The sequence below is a fragment of the Sinohyriopsis cumingii genome, chromosome 4 (genome assembly GCF_028554795.1).
Source record: "Sinohyriopsis cumingii isolate HCF-2022 chromosome 4, ASM2855479v2, whole genome shotgun sequence".
In the NCBI taxonomy this organism is placed as follows: domain Eukaryota; kingdom Metazoa; phylum Mollusca; class Bivalvia; order Unionida; family Unionidae; genus Sinohyriopsis; species Sinohyriopsis cumingii.
In genome coordinates this window covers 98,668,183-98,691,414 of record NC_142964.1, presented here as the reverse complement: position 1 = coordinate 98,691,414, position 23,232 = coordinate 98,668,183, and the positions used below count along the sequence as shown (strand labels likewise).

Genomic DNA, 23,232 nt, shown 5'->3' with positions numbered 1-23,232 from the left:
AATCTAATACAGTGACACGTAGCTTGAAGCATTGGTTTCTGATCTTAAATAGAACACAGTTGAAATGGGGAATTGTCGTCCCTTTTATTATATATTAAGAAACAATAAGAGCCCATGTATCACTACAGGTTTTGGGACTGGTTTATTGAACTACAAGAAGATAAGTTGATTTTACAGAAAATTCAGTCCTTGTTTATACAACAATATATAATTTTGAAGGTCTGTTGTCAAAATTTACATCAACCATTTTGTAAATGTCTTTAAATGATGGAATTTTTAACCAAATTGTCTTAAGGAGTTTAGGTTGGTTGAAAAAAATCTTGTTTGAGATTTTATTGGCACATATAAATTCAGGGTTAAACTTATTTTTGTTACAAGATAAGTTTCTAATACTTTTCATTTATTTTTATTTTTTTCACACTGTGATAGGAAATGTTTACTTTGTAAAACATGCACATATATTGCTCTAGAATTCTTTAGAATTAAAAGTTTGAAAGGAAACAAAATAATTTATGCTCATTATGTTGTTTCCATGTAGCAACATAATGCAGGTCAGCAAAGTGAAGTTAGAATTTGTATTTTGTACATTGAAATGGCTTTAAATGCCAATTTATAGGAATATACTCAAATTTGTTTCATGTAACTCATTTTGTGGTTTTGTGCATGATAATCTTATCTGACATATATGTTTTGGAGAGTCTTGAAATAGAAACATCTTCAGATTTGGAAAATGCATATTTTATAATCCAAAATATACTTTAATTCCATTCAGTAATGGTCATATGTTAACCTTGACAATTTTTATTTCATCCTGGAAAAAACCTGGAAATTTATATTTAGAAAAGCCTGGGAACCATGTTAAAAGTCAAGACAAACTGCAAACAACAAAGATCCTGATCTGCCATAGCTTAATGTGCTGGCAGACCAGGGTATATGTTGTTTGTTATACTGATTACTCCTAACAAACTGCACAGACTCAGATCTGCTGGAACATTATGCAACGGTAGATCTGGGTCTGTACCATTTGCAGTTGGATTAGACTCATAAGCAAGTACATATGGTTAATGGTACAGGACAAGAGGACAAATGGTTTTCCTGAACCCATACATTGGGAGTTTCTGCTAAGCCATAAGAAACTCAAATATTGACTTTTTAAACAACTGTTGTAATTAAAAGCCATACACAGTTATTTACTTCATTTTATACACAAGATGTACATTGAAATTGGTGTGAAATGGCCTTGTGGCTTGTGTAAACAATATAATGTGTGTAAACAATATAATGTTGTATCTGCCAGAGCCAACTATTTGAGAACGTGTTTCTGCAACAGCTATGTTGTGAGTAGACTATTCATTTTTATGGATAAAGAGGGATTCTCAACAAATAGACAAGTCATTTTCAGATAGTCATTGAAAAGAAAAGGGAAATAATCCCAGCAAAAATTAAAATACATCATGATAACTTTGGTTTTCCAATGATACACAGCAAAAAGAGAAGGTAGCAAGCTTTATTGCTGCAATACAGCATACATACAATGCCAGCAGTTCTGAGTCTGTACTGTTCAATTGAAGTCAAAAGAAGAAGAATTTAAATCCTGATTTGCCAGGGTATAATAAGCTAGCAGATTAAAATTTAAATTTTTCAATTGAATTTTTAGTAGAATAGTTTACATCATGATCATCAGTATAAAATTTGCTAGCAGAGTAGGCCTGTGCTGTTCAGTTGAAATCATAAACCCTCATGTAGTGATGTATCATATGCTAACAGATCAGGGTCTATTCTGTTGAATTGGAATCATAAGTAAAAAGAACAGTGTATATCATGATGTACCAAAATAAGATGTGCTAGCAGCAGATCAGAATCTGTGCTGTGTAGTTGCAATCATAGACCCTCATACTGTGGTGTATAAAATGCTAGCAGATCAGGATCTATGCTGCTAAATTGGATTCATAAGTAGAAAGAATAGTGTACATCATGATGTACCAGTATAACATGCTAGCAGATCAAAATCTATGCTGTTAGGATATACCAGCGTACATTGTGCTAGCCAATCAGGGTCTGTGCTGTTCAGTTGAATTCATAAGTAGAATAGTGTAGATCCTGATTTTCTTGCACATTATACAAAGTTAGATCTAGGCCTGTGATAATCACAGTTAAATGTACACTAGAAATAGTACAGGAGATCAATGGTTATCAAACCTTTTCACCAGCACCCCTTTTCCAGGTATTCTTAGCAATGCTAACATCATTACATGCATCAAGTGGGCTACAACAGATAGTTGAAGAACTTATGCAGTAGAATAGTAGACAATCACGGTCTAAACTATCTTTACTTCATGGTTATCTGGTGTTTCAGAGCTCTTTCCATTCTGGATCCTGAGAATTGCACTTACAATGAGTCCCCTGAGATCTTACAGTCAGTCTTAGAGGAGAGAGTAAAAGTGCTCTCCAACATTGCAGCTGCTCAGCTTAAGGTATGCAGACATTGATATAGCTGAAAGACAGACCAACAAACAGATACTTTTTGTTGGAAATTTGTCTTTCTTCATGTTTATCACTGATATGTATGCTTTTGTCAGAGAATACATGGGATTCCAAGCATTTAAACTTTATCAGTATATATAATTAAAACTTTTTTGTAATAGCTATGTTATATTTTCCTCAAACAGAATAATTGCTTGTCATTTATCATTGACTGCTATTGAGTTTTACCTTTAAGTTTGGTTCTCAAACATTGTTGTCTCTGTAGCATTAAGAATTTGACTTGGTTTATAAAAATATTTTGAGCAATAGCTTAACCATAATGCTACAGTAACCAGACTGTTGTCTTTCCATTGACAATTGTATGTGCAATAAAGACAAATAAAATTGTATTTGACTTGAAGTCAATAAAAGCATATTTCCTAATCATTTCAGATGGATGCGTATAGGGAGGTTGTTGAAAGCTGTTCTAAGATTTTCCAGATAAATCCCAAGAATGAGAAAGCAACATTCAGAATGGCTAATGTAAGAATCTTGACACAATTTTCAGTTTTGTTTCTCTAATGACTCCTCATGATGGTCTTTATATTTCATCGGTAATATTTCATCTTCTAGGACACATTTATTTAGATTAACATGTGAAAGGGGAACAGGAAGATCATATCTATTTCGCACTCTTTTAAAAATTGTTGCTTTAATGCCAGATTTATTTTATTCCTAAAATTAAATTTGCTTTCAGAGTACAGGATGAAATCAAAATTTTTTCGTGACATTATAGTGTTGTTGAAAAAATGTAATATTTACACCATCCAGAGTAATGCAGTAAGCATGAATTTGATGCCTTTGAACATCATTAAATCTTTGCACATGCTTGCAGCTTGAGTGTAATTTAATTGATTTGTGCTTTATTAAGGCTATGGAGAAACTTGGAGAAACAGAAGAAGCACTGCATTGGTACAAAGTTACCATCACTATTAATAGCCAAAACAAGGTCAGTTGTTTTCTTTCTTTTTTGTTGTTATTGTTTTATCCTGCTATTAATGCACAACAGGAATGCTTGACAAAGCTACACAAATGATGTCAAAACACCATCTATCTATAAGTTCTTTATTTTTCATCTGGTTTTTTTTTTGTTGTTTCAAGAATGCTTTACTTCTAGCCCCAAACTGTGTAAATGGCTTATACTTATGATAATGGTCAAGTTTTTGGATCTTGGGTTTATAATTTTCAAAATCAAAATGACAAAAAATGTTGATATATCTTTCACTATAGTAAATATATGCTCATCAGACTTTGTGTATGGTTTATATTTTGGGTTAGCAAGTTAAAATAATAGTAACTGTTTATGTGAAATTACTTGAATTACTGACCACATACTTTCACCGAATTTTGTATAACTTTATGGATCTTTCATATTTGGACCATTCATTAATGTTTCCATGATAAAACTACAAACTTTAAGGCATTAAATAATTAAATATTGTTTTACTTGTGTATCTTTTAATATTCTTTTGGTACCTTATAATCTTTTTATTAGCCATATCATAAAATGAATAGTATAAATTACAGAATTCTCTTTAGATTAAAGAAATGGGGTCAAGTTAATCAGTTTCTTGAAAAGTAATGGGGTGGGCTTATTTTCAGACTATCTCTTTAGTAAACATTTTAAAATTTTTTGAAAAGTTGATGATTTGTGTATGCCTTGTTGCGGATCCCTAAATTTAACTTAGCACTCTATATTAGACAGGGTTTAGCTGATGTGCCATTAAACCATATACTTGTACACATTCTTATTTATTATTAAGTGTTAGCTTATTATCATTAAGCACTGTATATTTATCTATAATTTGTTACATTTTATCCTGGAGCAATCAACAAAGGAAAGTTATGCAAAATATTGATATAAAAGATCATGAGATGTGTTTATGCTGAAGTTATTTATAAATTATTCATCATTGCTCCTTGCAGGAAGCTTATTCATCAGTCAATAGGCTTAATCAAATCAGGAAAAAAGAATTGGAAAAAGAGAGGGCAACATATAGTAGAATGATGGGAGTCAAAAAACCTCCTCCTCAGGACACCAAGAAAGAGAAGCCTTCAAAGGTACCCATTTATCCAGCAGAGATTTGATGCTGGCAGATTAGCAAACTTGGAACATGCAATTAAACTTACCTAAATGGATAATGTTAGGACAACAAGTTTTAGCCATTATATTATAGTTGTGATTAGTATTAGGTTTGGTCCCACAGTATTTAGACCAAAACAAATAACCAGTGTGCAGTGGAGTTTCTTTTATGTATTCTGTTGTGAATGTCACATAGCAGTCAAAATATTCAGCTGTCAGTCTCTTGGTACATTCATTAGTCTGTTAAGTGTCAGATTTGGTTAAATTGTTGTTTAATAGGATAATATATTGTATTGCTTATGCTTTAGTGCCATACACCTGAGATTAGAAGTATTTATAAATTTTCATTTTGCCTTTAAACTTCTCATTGAAAGCCAATAATTCAGTCCCATTGAGTGATAAATTTGTTTGCAATCATTGATTGCAAATATAGAGTAAAAAATTTTTTTTAAATTGATTAAAATATTCCCATGTCCAGTGTTGAAAGAAATCAAAAGTTAGATTTTTTTAGCCCAAGTAGATATTGAAAGGATTGTTAGTAACTGTAACGGAAATTAGTCAGTACTATAAATAAATTTGATAATATGTATCTAGATAATCAACATATTTTTTTAAATAAATATTCTTGTATTTTATTTTATTTTTTGCAGCAGCAGCAGCAGAAGTGGTCTTGGTCCAAATTTTTGGCTGGTGGAGCAGTGCTAGCTGGGGTTGCAGCCATTGGTTTTGGAGTGTATAGATACTTCAGCAGCTAAATGATCTCATTCTTTTGGCCACTTAATCAAGATCTTTTCAACTTACCATAGAAATGTCAAGGATTCCATAGCATATTTCTGTTCAGTGATTTCAGTGTCTTTACTTTAAATTTTCCAAGCAGTTTGATCTGAATACACGCCATTTAGAACATTTTCCAACATTGTACTCAGTTACCACATTAGACATCTTTTCCACTGTGTAATCGACTAATTGGTAACATTCTTTCATGTCTTTTTAATATTGTGATTAAGGTAGTAATTAGATTTTTCTAGTTTATACTCAGAGATGTTGAATTTTCCTGTCAGTACAATTAAGTCTAGAATTTCATTATTCACCCATTATTATAAAATTTCTTAAGTATCTTTGTACCTGCATATATCACAAACATGAAAACAAAGTCACTTCATTTTTCCTAATTGAAGTTTTATTTCATACTTGATTCTTTATAATTTGAGTAAATTAAGTTCATTCCATTTTAAAAACTCAAGAAACTCAAGAATTGAAGTTTTATTTCATACTTGATTCTTTATAATTCGAGTAAATTAAGTTCATTCCATTTTAAAAACTCAAGAATTGAATCACAGGAATCAATTTTTCCATTATGCTTGAAATCCTCCCCCCCCCCCTTCAGAGATGTTCTATCATGGAATTTAAGGTTCTTTCTTAACATCTGTAAGCAGAAAATTCACATCTCAGAGTTTATTATATTAGGAAATCTTAGAAATTAAGTCTGAGCATGACAGTCAAGTTTCCGGCATTTGAACTTTTCATTGACACTGATGATAACAATGTAACTATATTTTTAGGAAATACAAATTAATCTCAATATACTGAAATAAAGAGATATTACGTTAAATAATAGATTTCTAAAAATATATTTATAGTGTTTTCTTCAGCACATAAAGATTATTAAGTTTTCATCATCACTGGATACAAGTTATTACTAAGGCATTTGTTTCTTAACTATGTCAGAGAATAAAAATAAGCAGTACATTAAATAAATGAGACCATTACATACATTTTTTTAACAATGCATGTTACACATTTTACCATTAATCTAGGAATATTGTTAAATTACCCAATTTAAAATTTGGTATTTAATTTATTTTAAATATTTCAAAGACTGATAAAATAAAGTTGTATGCATAAGTGTTAAAATTAAAAGTGTCAATGAACTTTCATTATCTGGTCCAACATTGTGACATAAAGTAAATGTCAGTTCCATTGTCATGAAAACCTCAGATGTTTGCAACACATGGTAGAAATCCAAGATCACCTATACAGTAATGTTCTTTAAATGATGCCAAATTTGCCTGTTATCATGCTGTAAGCGGCTTCACATTTTTTTAGATTCAGTCATTAATATTAAGTATTAGGAGTGACAACCAGATGGAGGATTTGATTTAACTTTTCAGTATTCTGAAGTTATAAAGGCATGAAGAAGAATATAGTTATTTTCCCAAATTTGGTTGATTTCTTGTCTTGCTTTTCAGCTGAACAAAAATTATGGTTTTAAAGAAAATAGAATAATTTTGATATCTAAGAACTGCAGACATTTTTGTCTTTCCCTAACAATAGGTTATTTTCATTTTTGTAAGAAACTATGATAATGCAAATGATCCTAAACCTGTGTTTATTCCTGTGTACAGTGAATGTTGCTTCTCATACATGAAACTAAAAATATTTTTGAGCTTGGATTTCTATCATATGACAGTCCTCCATCATTTATACTTCAGTATTTCTTCAGGTATAGTTTTCACTGAAAGTTATTATTAATACTTTTTTAGATTGGTTTAGTTTTCTACCCACTTTGCAGGTACAGACTGGTTTAGTTTTCTAACCACTTTGCAGGTACAGATTGGTTTAGTTTTCTGAGCACTTTGCACATCTTTATTGAGTACATTATTTTTCTAACCACTTTGCAGGTATGTTATATGCATTATTTTTCTAACCACTTTGCAGGTATTTTTGTACATTATTTTTCAGTATTTTTAATTAAAAAAAGATTAATGATAAAAGTTACTTCAAAAGTTAATACTTAAAAATAAAGCAGTCATTGAGAGGTAGATATGGCAGTAAAATCTTATTTCAGGCATTCAGAAATAATTTAGAGTTGTCTTCTTGATTTTGGCTTTCACAAAAAGTATTTACTAATAAAAGTGATCAGTGGAAGTATATGCTGTAGCCTTCTCTCTGTTGTATGTTAGAAAGTAGATGTACATTGTTGTTAGGTAATCATTTTATGCTTCAAACAAGGATGAAGGCAACATGTTGTGACTTAATCAGAAAGTAGTCTGTAAATATTTGTTTCAGAAAATTTTATAATTTGGCAATTTAAAAAAATATAAAGGATATGTATTATTGACTTTTCTCAAGTAAAAGATTGGATAACAAATTTGGTTTATCAAAAACTGAATTATGATATGAACTTTAGCTTTCATAAGTAGCAGGCAATACAAATTCCCTTCATTTAAAAGAAATAAGATGTAACATGTTGCTTTCACAAAATAGGACTTAAATTTAACACTTGCTTTAGAGTCCATTTGCAGAGTTCACAGACCCAGATCTGTAACCTTATCATGTGATGGCAGATCAGGTTCTTTGTAGGCCTTATAATTGAGTATTTACTACATGGTTTTTGCAATGGGTAGAATTTAAAGTATGGCTTTCCAATGTAGGGAGCATAATAAACGTTTATATTTTTCACAAAAATTGCTTTTATAAAATTTAAAAAGATCAACTTTGTTTAGAATTTAAATAAACAAAGGAGAAAAATTCAGCAGTTTACAAAAGGAGCTAAAGTAAAAAATAGTTTCAACATGAAAATATATAATTACAGTTACAAATCTGTTCCAAATTGAATTACTGGTTGAAACCAAGACAGATGTTTGTTATGCTTTCATATATTTTGGTTTTGGGAACTGGAATTTTAATGCTCATGCAGTTAATTTAGAATATATATATTTTCACAAAATGTAGATATAACAAACTTTTGCTTTAATATAAAAAGAGATTGGACATAAGTTTTGGCATTAAAAAGTTTTATATTTTGGCTTTCTCAAAAAGTATTTGCAAATAATAATACCTTTTACCAAAGGTAGTTATAAATATCTCTCACAAAAATGGAAGTAGTTTATAAATTTGAGCAGGCGAAAAAAAATTATTGTCAGCTTTATGTCTGACTTTGAATGAAAAGGAATATGCAGTTAACATTTACCACATTGAAAATAATATAAACTTTGGCTTGCACAAAAAGAAGTTGGATAAAAAATTTGGCTTTTACAAAAGAGAAATAAAATCTGAAGTTTGGCTTGCAGGGAAAGGATATATACTTTTGTTTTCACAGAAGAAAATGGCAACTAATATTGGCTTTGAGGGCCAGAAAATGGGATGTAACTTTCAGTTGTTTAGACTATAACTTTATGCTTTCATGGAAGGGAAGTTTCACATAAAAGAGATTTGAATTTGGCTGTCATTTTAGGAAGATTCACACGAAAAACATCGAATATACATTTTCACTTTTGCATGAAAAAAAATTGGATATAAAATTTAAGCTTTTTAATATGAAATTGGAATATATATTTAGAGTTTCTTATACAAAAAATTGTGGATATAAATTGTGGGTTTCTGTTACAAAATTGGGTTTCATACTGAAAATGGTAAATTTCAGCTTTCACTTGAAGATTGAGTTATAATTTTGCTTTCATATATAACAGAGGATTTAAATTTTGACTATTGTATGAAAAAATATATCAGTTTGGCTATAACAAATAGAAGACTTGATACATATTTTGGCATTATCAGAATGAATATGAGATATAAGTTTGGCATTTGGAAAAGGAAAATAGGATTTAAATTTTTTATAGACTGGAAATATGATACAAAATTCAGATGTTCATTTGCAGGAAGTAGGACAAAATATTTGGCCGACTTAAGCAGGATGTTCAACCACCCATACCCCTTCTTTGATGTAACATGGAGTAAATGACAATTCAGATTGGTCTGGTAGCCTCTCTGATGAACTGGATCAATCTGATCTTTCAATCTTCTGCATGGTCTACACCCAAAAACACAATTACATTCTAACAGGGGGGCCTCAGGAGGGGGCACGCAGAGTGGTCTTAAGTGCATTCACAGATCACTGCCATGCCACCTCAGTTGATGTGGGTTCAAGCTTTGGACTCAGCCGATGTGTGTATCTGAGAATGTTTACCACTAGCTTCCCATGGGTTGTGGTTCTTCTCAGGACCTGCCTGAATTCTTGCTCCACCAGATATACTGTCTGCCATGTATGGCCTTATATGCCAAAAATGGCTATGAAAAGTCATCAGTAAGAAACTTTTCATGGAGATTTCATCAGTCTGTGACTGGGTAATACATCTAACAGTCTGTGACTGGGTAATACATCTAATATGCATGAATTAAGGATGTGTGAAGGAATAATCACAGATGATAACATTGGTCTGGCTGCACTTTTCAGTTCAAAGCAGCACTCAGGCATTGGCATTATCATATCCTGCTGCTTTGCATGATTTGATGTTGCAGAGCAGCTTTTCAAGCTCTGTTGTTATAAATGCCTCTGGAGTATTTTTATCTATTTCATCTGACTTCCAATGGCAGTATGGTCACCACTTATCTCATACATGATGTCGGTGCTGTTTCACTAGGGGTACTCTTGTCACTTGTAGTAAGTGGCTAGCAACAGCATTTGGTTTGCTGAGCAGCGTCGTTGGCGAATCAAGCTAGAGATTGATTTTGTGCCAGTGCAGTGTATAGCAATGAATTGTCATTGCATGACATAATTTTGTAATGTAGTCTGGGTTTGTACATGTTTTTGTTTATCTTGTTAGCCTGGGATTGGATTTTGTTAGTACAACAGTGGGTCTTTGTATTATTGACTTAAGGTTCTTTAATATTAAAATTAGCTCTCCCTCAAACAAAACTGCAAGTATTTTCTGCAAATCCTAATTTAGTAAAAAATCAAATGCATGCCATCTGTGTGAAAGAAACTGTATAGGTTTTTTTTTTTGCTTCTTACTTTGAACTGCTACTTAGAAGCATTTGAAATTGATAAATAGATTTATTTGAATTATCCATTAACATTTGGTCACCGTGATCTATATTTTGAAACTTTTTTAATTTTACTGGAATATGTTCAGTGTACAATTAAATCTATATTTGTTATGAAAGTGTTAACTGTCCTTACAATGCCTGTATTTGCAAAAGTGTGTTGACATTTAGATTTTGCATCTCAGATTACATCATGAACATAACTGTTTAAATAAATGTTTCAGGAACCACAGTAGTCAGCTAAGTTTGTTGTCTCAGTGTATTTTTGGAAAGTCAAATGCTTCCATTTCCTGACCAAAAAACAGCCAATATATTAAAAGTGCCATTTAATACCAATCAGATTATTTAATGTTTATGAACATAAATGCATGCAGCTCATTGTTGCATTTTTCATTTATACTGTTAGTGGGGCTTAAAAATATATATTTACCTTTCATATAAAATGGTACTTAAAAATAAAAATTGTCCATGGGATTTCTGTAACATTTTGATGTAGAACAAGGTAATTCATTTTCATTAGATCAACTTTTGAACCAATATATATATATATATCTCTTTTCTCTTTCTATCTCTCTCTCTCTCTTTCTGTCTCTCTCTTTCTCTCACTTGTTCTCTTGCTCTTTCTCTCACTCTTTTTATCTCTCTCTCTCTCTCTCTCTCTCTCTCTCAATAATGATGGAACAGATAGTTCTATGCAATTATAACCTGGTAGTTTGGAATGGTAACCAGAGGTTATGTTATTCCACTTGAACTTACATGTTGTCTCTATCTTTCTCTCACTTTTTCTCATATCTTTCTTTCTCTCTTTTTATTTCTCTTTCTTCCAGTCTTTGTGTCTTTCTCTTTTTTTCACTCGCCTACTCTCACTCTCTCTCTCTCTCTCTCTCTCATGATGAAAATGCCAGGTATTTGCAAATGTAGTTTGATAATTTGAAATGGCTATAGAAGTAGTGTTAATATTATTCCACTGGAATTTAAAACTCTCTCTCTCTCTCTCTCTCTCTCTCTCTCTCTCTCTCACACACACACACACACACACACACATACATTGTTTGTGTCTCTCTGTCTCTGTCTCTCTTTTTTTCTCTCTTTATTTCTCTCATTTTCTCTCTTTATTTCTCTCTCTCCCCCCCCTCTCAATAATAATAATGGAACAGCCAGTTATCTGCAAATGTAACATTGTAATTTGAAATGGCAGTTGTGGTTGAGTTAGATTATTCCAATTGCATCTACAGTTTAAATATTAAATTTGGTGACTGTACAGATCAATGTAAGGCCTTTCAATTGACTGTAAATCATCAGCCACAAGAAATACCAGTAAATGTCTCAAACAGTCGATACATATGCAGATGTAGTGTTGTGGACCAGTAAATAGGCAATAATTGCAGTGTTTTATGGATAGGTGAGATCAGACCCCAACCATCAGTACATCAATATAGTTTCAGTGATTCATCAGACTGACATTGGAGCTAAATAATCTTTAAAAGAAGAAAAACAGATCAGCAAGATCTATCACTCTTATTTTAAACCAGTCATTGTATGCGAGCACACACCTTGAGCAAAGCATTTTTGAAGGAAGATTGACAGATTAAATATGGATCTACAATTCATCCCTCTTGATCCTTTGCTCCTAAATCACCTCTGTCCATATGGGTTTGGGTCTTGGGCTCAGCCAGTGTGGATATGTGAGAAAGGTTGCAGTTAGCATTTTATAGGTTGGTAATTGTTGAAGGGGTTTTCAGAAGTACTTGAAATTTGATAAATATATTTCTTTGAATTATCCATTAACATTTGGTCACTGTGATCTATATTTTAAAACTGTTTTTTATTTTACTGGAATGGGTTCATTGTACAAATTAAATGATCTAGTTGTTATGAAATTAATGTGTCTTTAGAATACCTGTATTTGCAAAAGTGTGTTATAGAGATTATGCATCTCAGATTGCATTTATGCACATTATGTACATGTTGAAATCTTTCAGGAAATGTATTAGCGAGCTAAGTGGGTTGCCTCAGTATGTTTTTGGGAAAAGCAAATTGCTCCCATATCCTGACCATGGAATAGCCAGTATGTTAAAGGGCCACAAGAAACCCATATCCTGACCATGGAATAGCCAGTATGTTAAAGGGCCACTAGAAACCCATCAAGATCAATTAAATGTTTATGAACATAAATGCATGCAGCTCAGTGAAGCATTTTTCATTTATAATGTTAGTGGTGCAAAAAAAAACACATTTATCTTTTATATAAAATGCTACTTAGTAATTCATTTTCTTTTGATCAACTTTTGAACTAAAATATTTTTAAAAAATATTGTAGTAACTTATCATTTTTCAATCAGCCTGAAAAAACTCTGCAGAGTGGTTTTTCTTGCAGGTCTTTTGTATAAAAAAAAATATGTTCAGAGCTACAATTTATTCTCCCATTCTTCAGCATGTTCAATAAAGGATTTTTGTTTAAAACATTCAGTAACTAAAGTATATTGTCTGATTTTTAACACATTCAGTAACTAAAGTGTTTTGTCTGATTTTTGGTCAACATGTTCAGTAACTGAAATACTTTGTCTGATCTTTGTTCAACATGTTCAGTGACTAAAGTATATTGTCTATTTTCATACATTAACTAAAGTACATTATCTGATTTCTTAGTTTGTTCGATAACTTAAATACATTGGTCTATTTTTCAATATGTTCATAGCCTGAAACACATTGTCCTTTTCCTCAGCAAGCTAAATATCTTGAATACATTGCCTATTCAAAGAATATACATTATACTTATTTTCAACATGTTCATTTATCAATAATACTGTGTCCTTTATTCTTCACTATGTTCATTTATCAATAATACTGTGTCCTTTATTCTTCACTTTGTTCATTTATCAAGAATACTGTGTCCTTTATTCTTCACTATGTTCATTTATCAATAATACTGTGTCCTTTATTCTTCAGTGTGTTCATTTATCAACAATACTGTGCCCTTTATTCTTCAACATGTTCATGATCAAGAATACTGTGTCCTTTATTCTTCAATATGTTCGTGATCAAGAATACTGTGCCCTTTATTCTTCAGCATGTTCATGATCAAGAATACTGTAACCTTTATTCTTCAACTTGTTCATTATCAAGAATACTGTGCTCTTTATTCTTCAACATGTTCATTATCAAGAATACTGTGCTGTTTATTCTTCAGCATGTTCATGATCAAGAATACTGTGCCCTTTATTCTTCAGTATGTTTGTCATCAAGAATACTGTGCCCTTTATTCTTCAGTATGTTTGTTATCAAGAATACTGTGCCCTTCATTTTTCAGTGTGTTTGTTATCAAGAATACTGTGTCCTTTATTCTTCAGTATGTTTGTTATCAGGAATACTGTGCCCTTCATTTTTCAGTATGTTTGTTATCAAGAATACTGTGTCCTTTATTATTCAGCATGTTCATGATCAAGAACACTGTGTCTTTTATTCTTCAGCATGTTCATTATCAAGAATACTGTGTCCTTTATTCTTCAATATGTTTGTTATCAAGAATACTGTGTCCTTTATTCTTCAATATGTTTGTTATCAAGAATACTGTGTCCTTTATTCTTCAGCATGATCATTATCAAGAATACTGTGCCCTTTATTCTTCAGTATGTTTGTTATCAAGAATAATGTGTCCTTTATTCTTAAGTATGTTCATGATCAAGAATACTGTGTCTTTTATTCTTCAGCGTGTTCATTATCAAGAATACTGTGTCCTTTATTCTTCAGTATGTTTGTTATCAAGAATACTATGCCCTTTATTCTTCAGCGTGTTCATTATCAAGAATAATGTACCCTTTATTCTTCAGTATGTTCATGATCAAGAATACTGTGTCCTTTATTCTTCAATATGTTTGTTATCAAGAATACTGTGCCCTTTATTCTTCAATATGTTTGTTATCAAGAATACTGTGTCCTTTATTCTTCAGTATGTTCATGATCAAGAATACTCTGTCCTTTATTCTTCAGTATGTTTGTTATCAAGAATACTGTGTCCTTTATTCTTCAGTATGTTTGTTATCAAGAATACTGTGCCCTTTATTCTTCAGCGTGTTCATTATCAAGAATAATGTACCCTTTATTCTTCAGTATGTTCATGATCAAGAATACTGTGTCCTTTATTCTTCAATATGTTTGTTATCAAGAATACTGTGTCCTTTATTCTTCAGTATGTTCATGATCAAGAATACTCTGTCCTTTATTCTTCAGCATGTTCATTATCAAGAATACTGTACCCTTTATTCTTCAGCATGTTCATGATCAAGAATACTGTACCCTTTATTCTTCAGCATGTTCATGATCAAGAATACTGTGCCCTTTATTCTTCAACTTGTTCATTATCAAGAATACTGTGCCCTTTATTCTTCAGCATGTTCATTATCAAGAATACTGTGCCCTTTATTCTTCAACATGTTCGTTATCAAGAATACTGTGCCCTTTATTCTTCAACATGTTCGTTATCAAGAATACTGTGCCCTTTATTCTTCAGTATGTTCATGATCAAGAATACTGTGTCCTTTATTCGTCAATATGTTTGTTATCAAGAATACTGTGTCCTTTATTCTTCAGTATGTTCATGATCAAGAATACTCTGTCCTTTATTCTTCAGCATGTTCATGATCAAGAATACTGTGTCCTTTATTCTTCAGCATGTTCATGATCAAGAATACTGTGTCCTTTATTCTTCAGCATGTTCATGATCAAGAATACTGTGCCCTTTATTCTTCAGCATGTTCATTATCAAGAATACTATGCCCTTTATTCCTCAACATGTTTGTTATCAAGAATACTGTGCCCTTTATTCTTCAACATGTTCGTTATCAAGAATACTGTGCCCTTTGTTCTTCAGCTTGTTCATTATCAAGAATAATGTACCCTTCATTCTTCAGCATGTTTAATAGATGGAGTGCATTGTCCGGCTCAACTAGTCACTTACCAGTATTTGAAATAGTGACCCACCAGGTTTAATTTAGCTTTTTTGTCTTCGAAATGTAGTCTTCACATTAAATATGATGTACATGTTATACGGATTTTAAAGTCTTTCATATGTATATAATCCAAGGTTGCCATGTAAGGGTTGAAAATACTTCATGCTCATGTAATTCTGAAAATGTTGAAGCTTAATGTTGATCTGCTTTGTCATAACTTTGCACAACAGTATCCTTTCTTGAATATTTTGTTTGTAGAGTAGCCTTCAACTTAAGAGTTGAAACCTATTCAAAAATTTTTTGTCATGAAAATTAAATCATAGAACAAATTCCTGAAATTTTTAATTTGATTTACTAGTGGTTCATATTTTGATACATCTTTATATTTGTTATATCATATTTAACTTTGTAAGTACTTTATAAAAAAAATGTCTTCAAATTTTGAACCTTATTATACTTGCAATATAGGATATTATAAAATATCTTTATTAAAATTAATTACTTTATCTTGTGTCATGTGCGTAAATGGTACATTTAGATGCAAAACTGAAAATCTTTGATGAAATTTTAATATAAAAAAGTATTTTCTTTTTCTACTTTGCCAAAACTGCAGCCATGGATTTACATATTTTGTTGGATGTTGATCATGTCATCAATAAATACCATTATATGCATAGATGAATATTCATGTAATCCAATTGTGTAATTAAAGAGTTATGTTTGCCTAATTGAGTCAGTTGTCAGCTTTTCTTGGCAATAGATATTTTAGCTGGCTGTGGCTGTATCAATGAACTATTACATGATAAACATTCCAAAGAACAGCAGCCTACTCTAATCACCCCAGTATGTGTCATTGTTGACCTAATTGCGTTTTACAGTCATAACTTCATGGCTGGAGCAGAGTTTGCTCAACCAAGTCGGTGATCTTCATTGCATAGTATGTTTGCAATTTGTAGTCCACACAGTTCAGTTGTAGTCATACATATAGCAAATGGAGTAGACACTGATTTGCTGGCACATTATTGAAGACATATCTTGGTATATATATATATAGCACACAACTTGGCTTGCACTATACAGAAGACCATTTCCAGAATACAAACCAGTTGTATCACCGACTGGACTCTTCTGTTGGCTTTTGGTTGCAGATTGGTAGCCTGCATTGCACAGGGACTGTAAACACTTGAACAGGTTGTGCTGATGGCTAAATTTTAGATTTGCATTTTGGTAGCAAATAAGTCACTTTTTATTTAGCAACATGCACATAAAATCAAGATTATCATAATATTAAATGATTTTATTTTATCAATAACTTTAAATACTGATTGTCAACCAAGTGGCCACTTGTATACACATATTTTCCCATCTACACTAATGATCAAGGACCATGTGATATGAATGGGCTTACATTAGACCAATATTTTATTTACTCAGTACATTTTAGGAATTATATTTCTCCATTGGAGATGGGCAAAACAGCTCAAAATCCTCTACATGCCACCCACTTGTCTATCTTTTACAGCGCAGCCCATAATAAAGTACAGGGGAAATGTTACAAAAAGGTGAGACCAGAGTTATTTGCATTGAAAATATCAGCATGTATGATATTACCCCTTGATAATACCTGCTTAAATCAAAAGCTTTATGTAATTGAACCTGAACGAGAATGACCCCCCCCCCAGGTCAGAAGGAAGTAGTTTGAAAGTTATCTATGAGGCCACTTTTTGTATGCCTGTGAGGTATGTTTAGTGTACATACTGTACCATACTTACTCGCTTATCAGTTGGGTCCACCATTAAATTATGTACACCCTGATCTGCCATTGCATAATGCTTCAAAAGATCAGGGTATCTGTTGTTTGTTCTTCTAATTCCTCCTAACAACCTGCTTAGACCCAATTTGCCAGCCCATTATGTGATGTCAGATCTGGGTGTATGTGGTTTAAAATTGGATCCGACTTCTACATGACTATATACATTGTGTGTAAGATTTTATATAGAATCATATTGACTTTAAATTTAGTTTATGCGTACATAGTACACCAGATACATGTATATTCTATTTGTGGTATTGTATTATTAGGCAAAAATTTTAACAGGATCATTGTTTGTGAAATGTTTGATTATTTACCCTTTGTCCAATTTTTTTTGTACATAGCTAAGGACCAAACAAACCATCTCACTAAAGTATTTATAGGCTGGTGTGCATTCTTTTGTGCTATGTTTTGTCAAATATTTATCTGAATGTATGGATTGTTAGCTAAGAATGGGAGGGGGGAATTCCCTGTCGCTTTGTAATTTTGTCAGTTACTGAGATCACATTCGTTTCCACAATAGAAAGACCTAACCTACAATTTACAACAGACTGTAAATTGCTAAAGATCTCCACAGGTCTAATATACTTTTTGTCAAATTTGTCATTTTCTTTTATAGAACCATTATTGTAGTTATTAAAATTGTATAAGAATTCTTCATTTTCATTATTTAAAAAGTGATAGAGGTCATAATCATGTCATATTACATTCTCTCCCATAGCCCTGAGATACACCTAGATAAAAAGTGACATCATACTGATGATGACATAATGTAATGATCATGTCATTTTGAGCTGTACAGTATGCATTGATTATGCAAAAGCCAACTTAAGGGCTATGGATAGCTTAGGTGTATTATGGTTCCTCTGTATCTTTAAATCTTGGGTTGAATCCAAGATTACAGCATGTGTAAAGGGTACATACATGGTTGCACATAGAGGAATGATGATTTCTCGTGGATTCTCTGGTTGCTTCAAAGAGGTTTATATGGTCTATAGGCTGCAAGTGATATAATGTGAACAAAAAGTTTCAATTATTATAAATTGGAATTGTTAATTGAATATGAATTCATCATATCTATAAAGCAAGTGCTTTTATCAGATTTTTCCCAGTCCCATATACAACATTAATGAAACAGACTATAAAGTGATGGAATACTGTGAATACCACTTTTTTCATGCCCATCTGTTTTCATGTTTTTGCAAAAAATAAAATCTTGGTCAATATTTACATTTATGGATTGGGGAAAAGGTTCTGTTGTAATTACTAATAGGTCATTGTTTGTTTGGAATTTAAATTGGTGGTTTGTAGTAACCACAAATCTATGAAAATTTATACCCAATTAATAATATCGAATTTACAGTACAGGATCATTCACATGTTGTGAGGGTCCCTGGGTATCCAACTGGTCTAGAACAGTTCACCTTTACTGATCACTGCCATCTTACCTCTGTCCATGTGGGTTTGAGTCTCTGTCTCCACCAATGTGGGTAAGCTGCTAATAGCTTCCTGTGGGTCAGTGGTTTTCACTGGTGTTTCGCCAGTTTCATCCTCCACCAGTTATACTGGCTGCCATATATAGCCTATCTTGCACTGAGAAATGGTATAAAACCCCTAAACAACAACAAACATGTTGAAACATTACTCATTCTTTATAGTTCTTTCAAGACAGTTTTGTGCAAAGAATGAATAATCATTATTGAACAGATATAAGACAACATTGGATCTAATCCAGATGATCACCATCCTTAAATATCTCTCACTTCTCATGTCCAGCAATTGTTTGATTTTTGAGCAACCATTTATCAAATTCTCCTTTAGAAAACTCCACTTCCCTTAAACAGACCAACTATTTCCATCCTACACATGGCTGCTAAGAAGTGTTGGCACTGTATATTTATTTTTATCATTAATTCTTTTTCCTTTTTTTTCTCCAATATATGTTTCTTGAGTGTGTACATTGTGTTACGGTTGGATAGGTCTTAAGACTGAGACTTGATGAACATGACAATCTAGCCAAGTGTACTCATGCAACTAGCAAGAAATCAAGTGTTATACATCATATGTTATATGAAGTATAGAATAGTGTCTAGTTAGATTTTATGCATCAATCCATTTATTATTTTGTACACATGTGTGCTTTGTTGTACAATTGCACCTTTCCTAGGGTGAGCAACAAAGTACTGACTTGAATACAGGAAATGCAGATAGCTTCACACAGAGAGAGTGGAAAATGAAAGCCACAGAAAACTTTAAAACTCCATATTATGATGCATAACATACTTAAATTGTAAGGACTGTTTCAGTAAAATATACTATGATGACACCTTTAATATGGAATAAGCATTCATAGATGCAATTTAGAACTTTTTATCTTTTCATATGAACTCGGAATTAATCAGAATACCCTGGCTTAAATTGTCTTTTTTAAATAATGGCTTCCCTGCATGTCATATATGTTTTAATGGAACAGCCCTACAATGAACTGATTTTGTACAGTATTGCAGTAAGTTTTTATGCAAGCAAGTAACACTTAACGCTGGTAAGGTTTTTTGTTACTGGAGTTTATTTTTGGTAAAGCTTTTGTATAATGAGGCAGGAAGCAGCAACATTATGCCATTTAGATGTTGCCTTCAGACTTCTGAATTTATAATTATGCTACATGAATGATACTTGTTAACAATCCAAATCAAACTTGGGTAATATCTTGGTACATCTCAGTAGTGTTGTATTTGGAAACTAGCTGAAAATAATCTTACAATCAAGTGCACTTATACTTTTATACGTTAAGTCAGGTTGTAAATTCTGAGTAAAACCTTGTATGTGAGCTTAAAATATTTTACAACAAGCTGGCAGTATTTTATGACAAAGGTGATGATGTGTGGATTTTTATGCAACCAGGTTTGTTGATCTGTCTAAAAAATACCTTTAATTTATGCAAGTATGATGGTCATAACATAGCTTGTGAATTATACTGGTTTGTGAAGACAACATTTCAAACAAATAATAACTATGGATTTTGACCAAACTTGGCCTTTAGATATATCTTGACAGTATGCAAGACAGTTTCAATAATTATGATCTGCTGTCTGTTCAGTGTTCAAGGTGTTTAGAGTTTTGTACTACTTTTATCTTCTGTTAGAAAACCAAATTTTGTACATTGAGATTGTCAAGAATATTACAGATGGTTTCAGTATTTTGTAGCTGACAAACAGACTTCTCATGGATACATGCAAACCCTTTTTGGACCCTTCAGGGACTCTTGCTATCAAATATCAAAATGAGCATCCAGGCATTAAGACATTTCATTTCAATGCAATTTGTGTGTATATAATATTCATTGTTGCATATAATTTTTCATATCAATAGGTCTGCCGTGTTGATCGACCTAACATGGCATCTGCTTACCTGTTGGCCACTAAGCAGTAGCAGGGTCACCAGTTATTGCTTGACTTAAGTCATTGTGCTAGTGTTAAATGACACAGGTTAACTTGGGAAAGCCAAATCGACAAGGAGACCGCTCAGCTATAAGAGGTTATTGTCAGGATAATGTGACAGGGTGAGACCTTGTACTACATGTCTGCAGCATGATGCCCCAGTGCTAGACATCACTATAAACTGCTGCACTGCAGACATCATAGTGATATGACTGAACAAATTGTTAAAGCTATGTTAAAAATTAAAATCACACACACACCAAATCGACAAGGTCCCACATAGTACACTGAAATGTAGAGAATATATACTAATTTAGAGCTTTTATGAAACAACAAGTATTAATTGGGTTTTGCTCAGATTATGAAGTTAGCTAATTTATACTATTCTGTGGAATTTATTATAGCACAAATAATAACAATTTTATTAGGTTTGGTTTGGGTTTAGAGCAATTAGCAGAATTATTAGTTAGGAGGAAATCTTAAAGACATCGTGACATTTACCTGGTTATTACAGGCTGCTATATTTTAATCGTTTTAAACAAGGCAGCATTATGTTTTTTTCTCACATGTTGCAGTCTTAATTTGTTTGCAAGGTGTCAACCTTTTACCCTGTATTTCTTCACATTCTGTGATGGTAGCTTGTGTTGTGTGAGGTATGTGCTGGTGTTTAGTTTTGAAGAAATTGAATGCAGTAGGAGTAAAGTATGTTTTGAAAGTCAACATTCTTTTGCTAGAAAGATCTTTTACTTTTAATAAAAACAAAACATTCGAATGAGAGTGCTTTGTTTCTCTTTTCAGCCAGTTGGTTATGCATCACACTTTAGATTTTAACCCTGACACAAGGAGTCGGTAGGGTAGTGACTGTGACATGCCCAATAGCTGCCACTGACAGGGCGCCATTTGCTGAGGGGCAAAAGGCACATAAAATATCTGAATTTGTAACATGAAGAAAAGAAAATCTAATGGCGGGAAGTACTTGAGAAATTTCCCAGAAAGTATCTTTATTTTACATTTTCAAATGCAAATTGTATACTGCAGTCATTTTTATTCATCTGCCTTGTGTCAGAGCATATTATGCAGTGGCTTCACACTATGTTCTTTACAGAAATAGAGACCTATCGATTGTGGGGTCCAAAGGTCAAGTTCATTGTCTGAAAGTAGAAAAATTTTCCACACAATACATTGTATCTACATCACAGATCTGGCTTGTATATAGGATAAGGAAGACGCTGATTTCGTGGTCATTATGTCAACAGTCAAGGTCACAGAGTAAAAGAAGAAAAATTATTTCTTCACGAAAAGTGCAGTGTTCCATATGTACCTTCACCAATATTTGCGGATGACTTGTATGTTGGGTAAGAAAGAAATCTGTTGATTTTAGGGTCTAAGGTCAAGGTCGATGTGACTGAAAGAAGAAAAACGGTTTTGGGCTAATAATTAAAGCGCTTTGATCTTCTCCAAAACTGCTTAACAGAATTCGACCAAATTTCACAGGTGTCATCCCGGTATGGGTCTCTCAGAATTGTATTGATGATTTGCCATCAAATATAATCGCTGTACCTAAATTTAAAATGATACGGTTGTTTGCAAAACTGAATTTTATTCCAGATTTGATAGAAGTCTTCTTTAGTAAATACTGCTCACGTATGTCTGATAGCTGTAATGTATTGGTAGTTCATTATATCAGCCAAGTGCATACGTATTTTTTAAGCTGAAATGTAATCAGCATAGAATAGACAAGTAAATGACTTAGATGGCGATTTAACAAAAGTAAATTAATCGTCATACATGACTCACGTGCTGACTTTAAAACCATAGGTTCATCTGATTCAAGAGGCCGATATTGCCAGTCCTGAATGTAGCATGAATAGCAAATGATTTTTAAGACTCACCCACCCACCTCCGTAAAGCATAGAAATGTGACAAATAAGGAGTATTAAACAAACTTAATTTAATTTATGGAGATTGTGATCGTGTACTGGTTGAAGTTGCGGTGCTAATCGCCCACAGTGCATGAAGATAGACTACAATCATTCTTACCTGAAGGGGTGAGAATTTTCCAATTAAAATATTGGTTTGATTGTTGTTTATGGATAGAAACGATTAGTTTTCGAAATGTTGCAACCACTGGTGTGTCTAGACGACAAAACTGATACTGAATGGATGAGAAAGCATGATGTTTTGAATCGCAACAAAGAAGACTTTGGCATGACATAAATTTGTTTGCATCTATACTTAGCCATAAACTCAAGCCATACGTCTAATGGTTTCCTCACCTTGTTACATCTGATGTGGATGCATTTACTCTGACACGGAATTATGATTTATATTTTGTATTTCCACCATTCAGAGTGTTAGGGAGGGTATTGAAGACGGTGGAGGAAGATCTGTTTCAGTCGATAGTTGTCACTAGTTTGGACCGCACGGGGTCAATTTCCTCGGAGACTGTGACTCCTGGTGGACTTTCCCGGAATTTTTCCCAAACTTTTGCGCCCTCTATCCCTTCCTCATTACCCATAAGCTTAATCTGACTACTTTCAGATTATCCGATAATCCCTCATGATACAGAGTAAATCTAGCCAGGCTGCGGAATGATTTTTA

At 32.6% G+C, this 23,232-nt stretch overlaps 1 protein-coding gene across 1 annotated transcript in view; it reads left to right on the top strand.

Moving 5' to 3' along the window:
- LOC149801747 (peptidyl-prolyl cis-trans isomerase FKBP8-like) overlaps nucleotides 1-21,403 on the top strand; it is a 51,094-nt gene extending 29,691 nt beyond the window's left edge. Inside the window, exons 8-12 of the mRNA XM_089956073.1 lie at nucleotides 2,357-2,474; nucleotides 2,917-3,006; nucleotides 3,395-3,472; nucleotides 4,450-4,584; nucleotides 5,257-21,403. Of these exons, the coding sequence (XP_089812199.1) occupies nucleotides 2,357-2,474; nucleotides 2,917-3,006; nucleotides 3,395-3,472; nucleotides 4,450-4,584; nucleotides 5,257-5,361 (526 nt within the window). The 3' untranslated portion in view covers nucleotides 5,362-21,403. The remainder of the gene's footprint in view (nucleotides 1-2,356; nucleotides 2,475-2,916; nucleotides 3,007-3,394; nucleotides 3,473-4,449; nucleotides 4,585-5,256) is intronic.
- The last annotated feature ends 1,829 nt before the right edge of the window (nucleotides 21,404-23,232 follow it).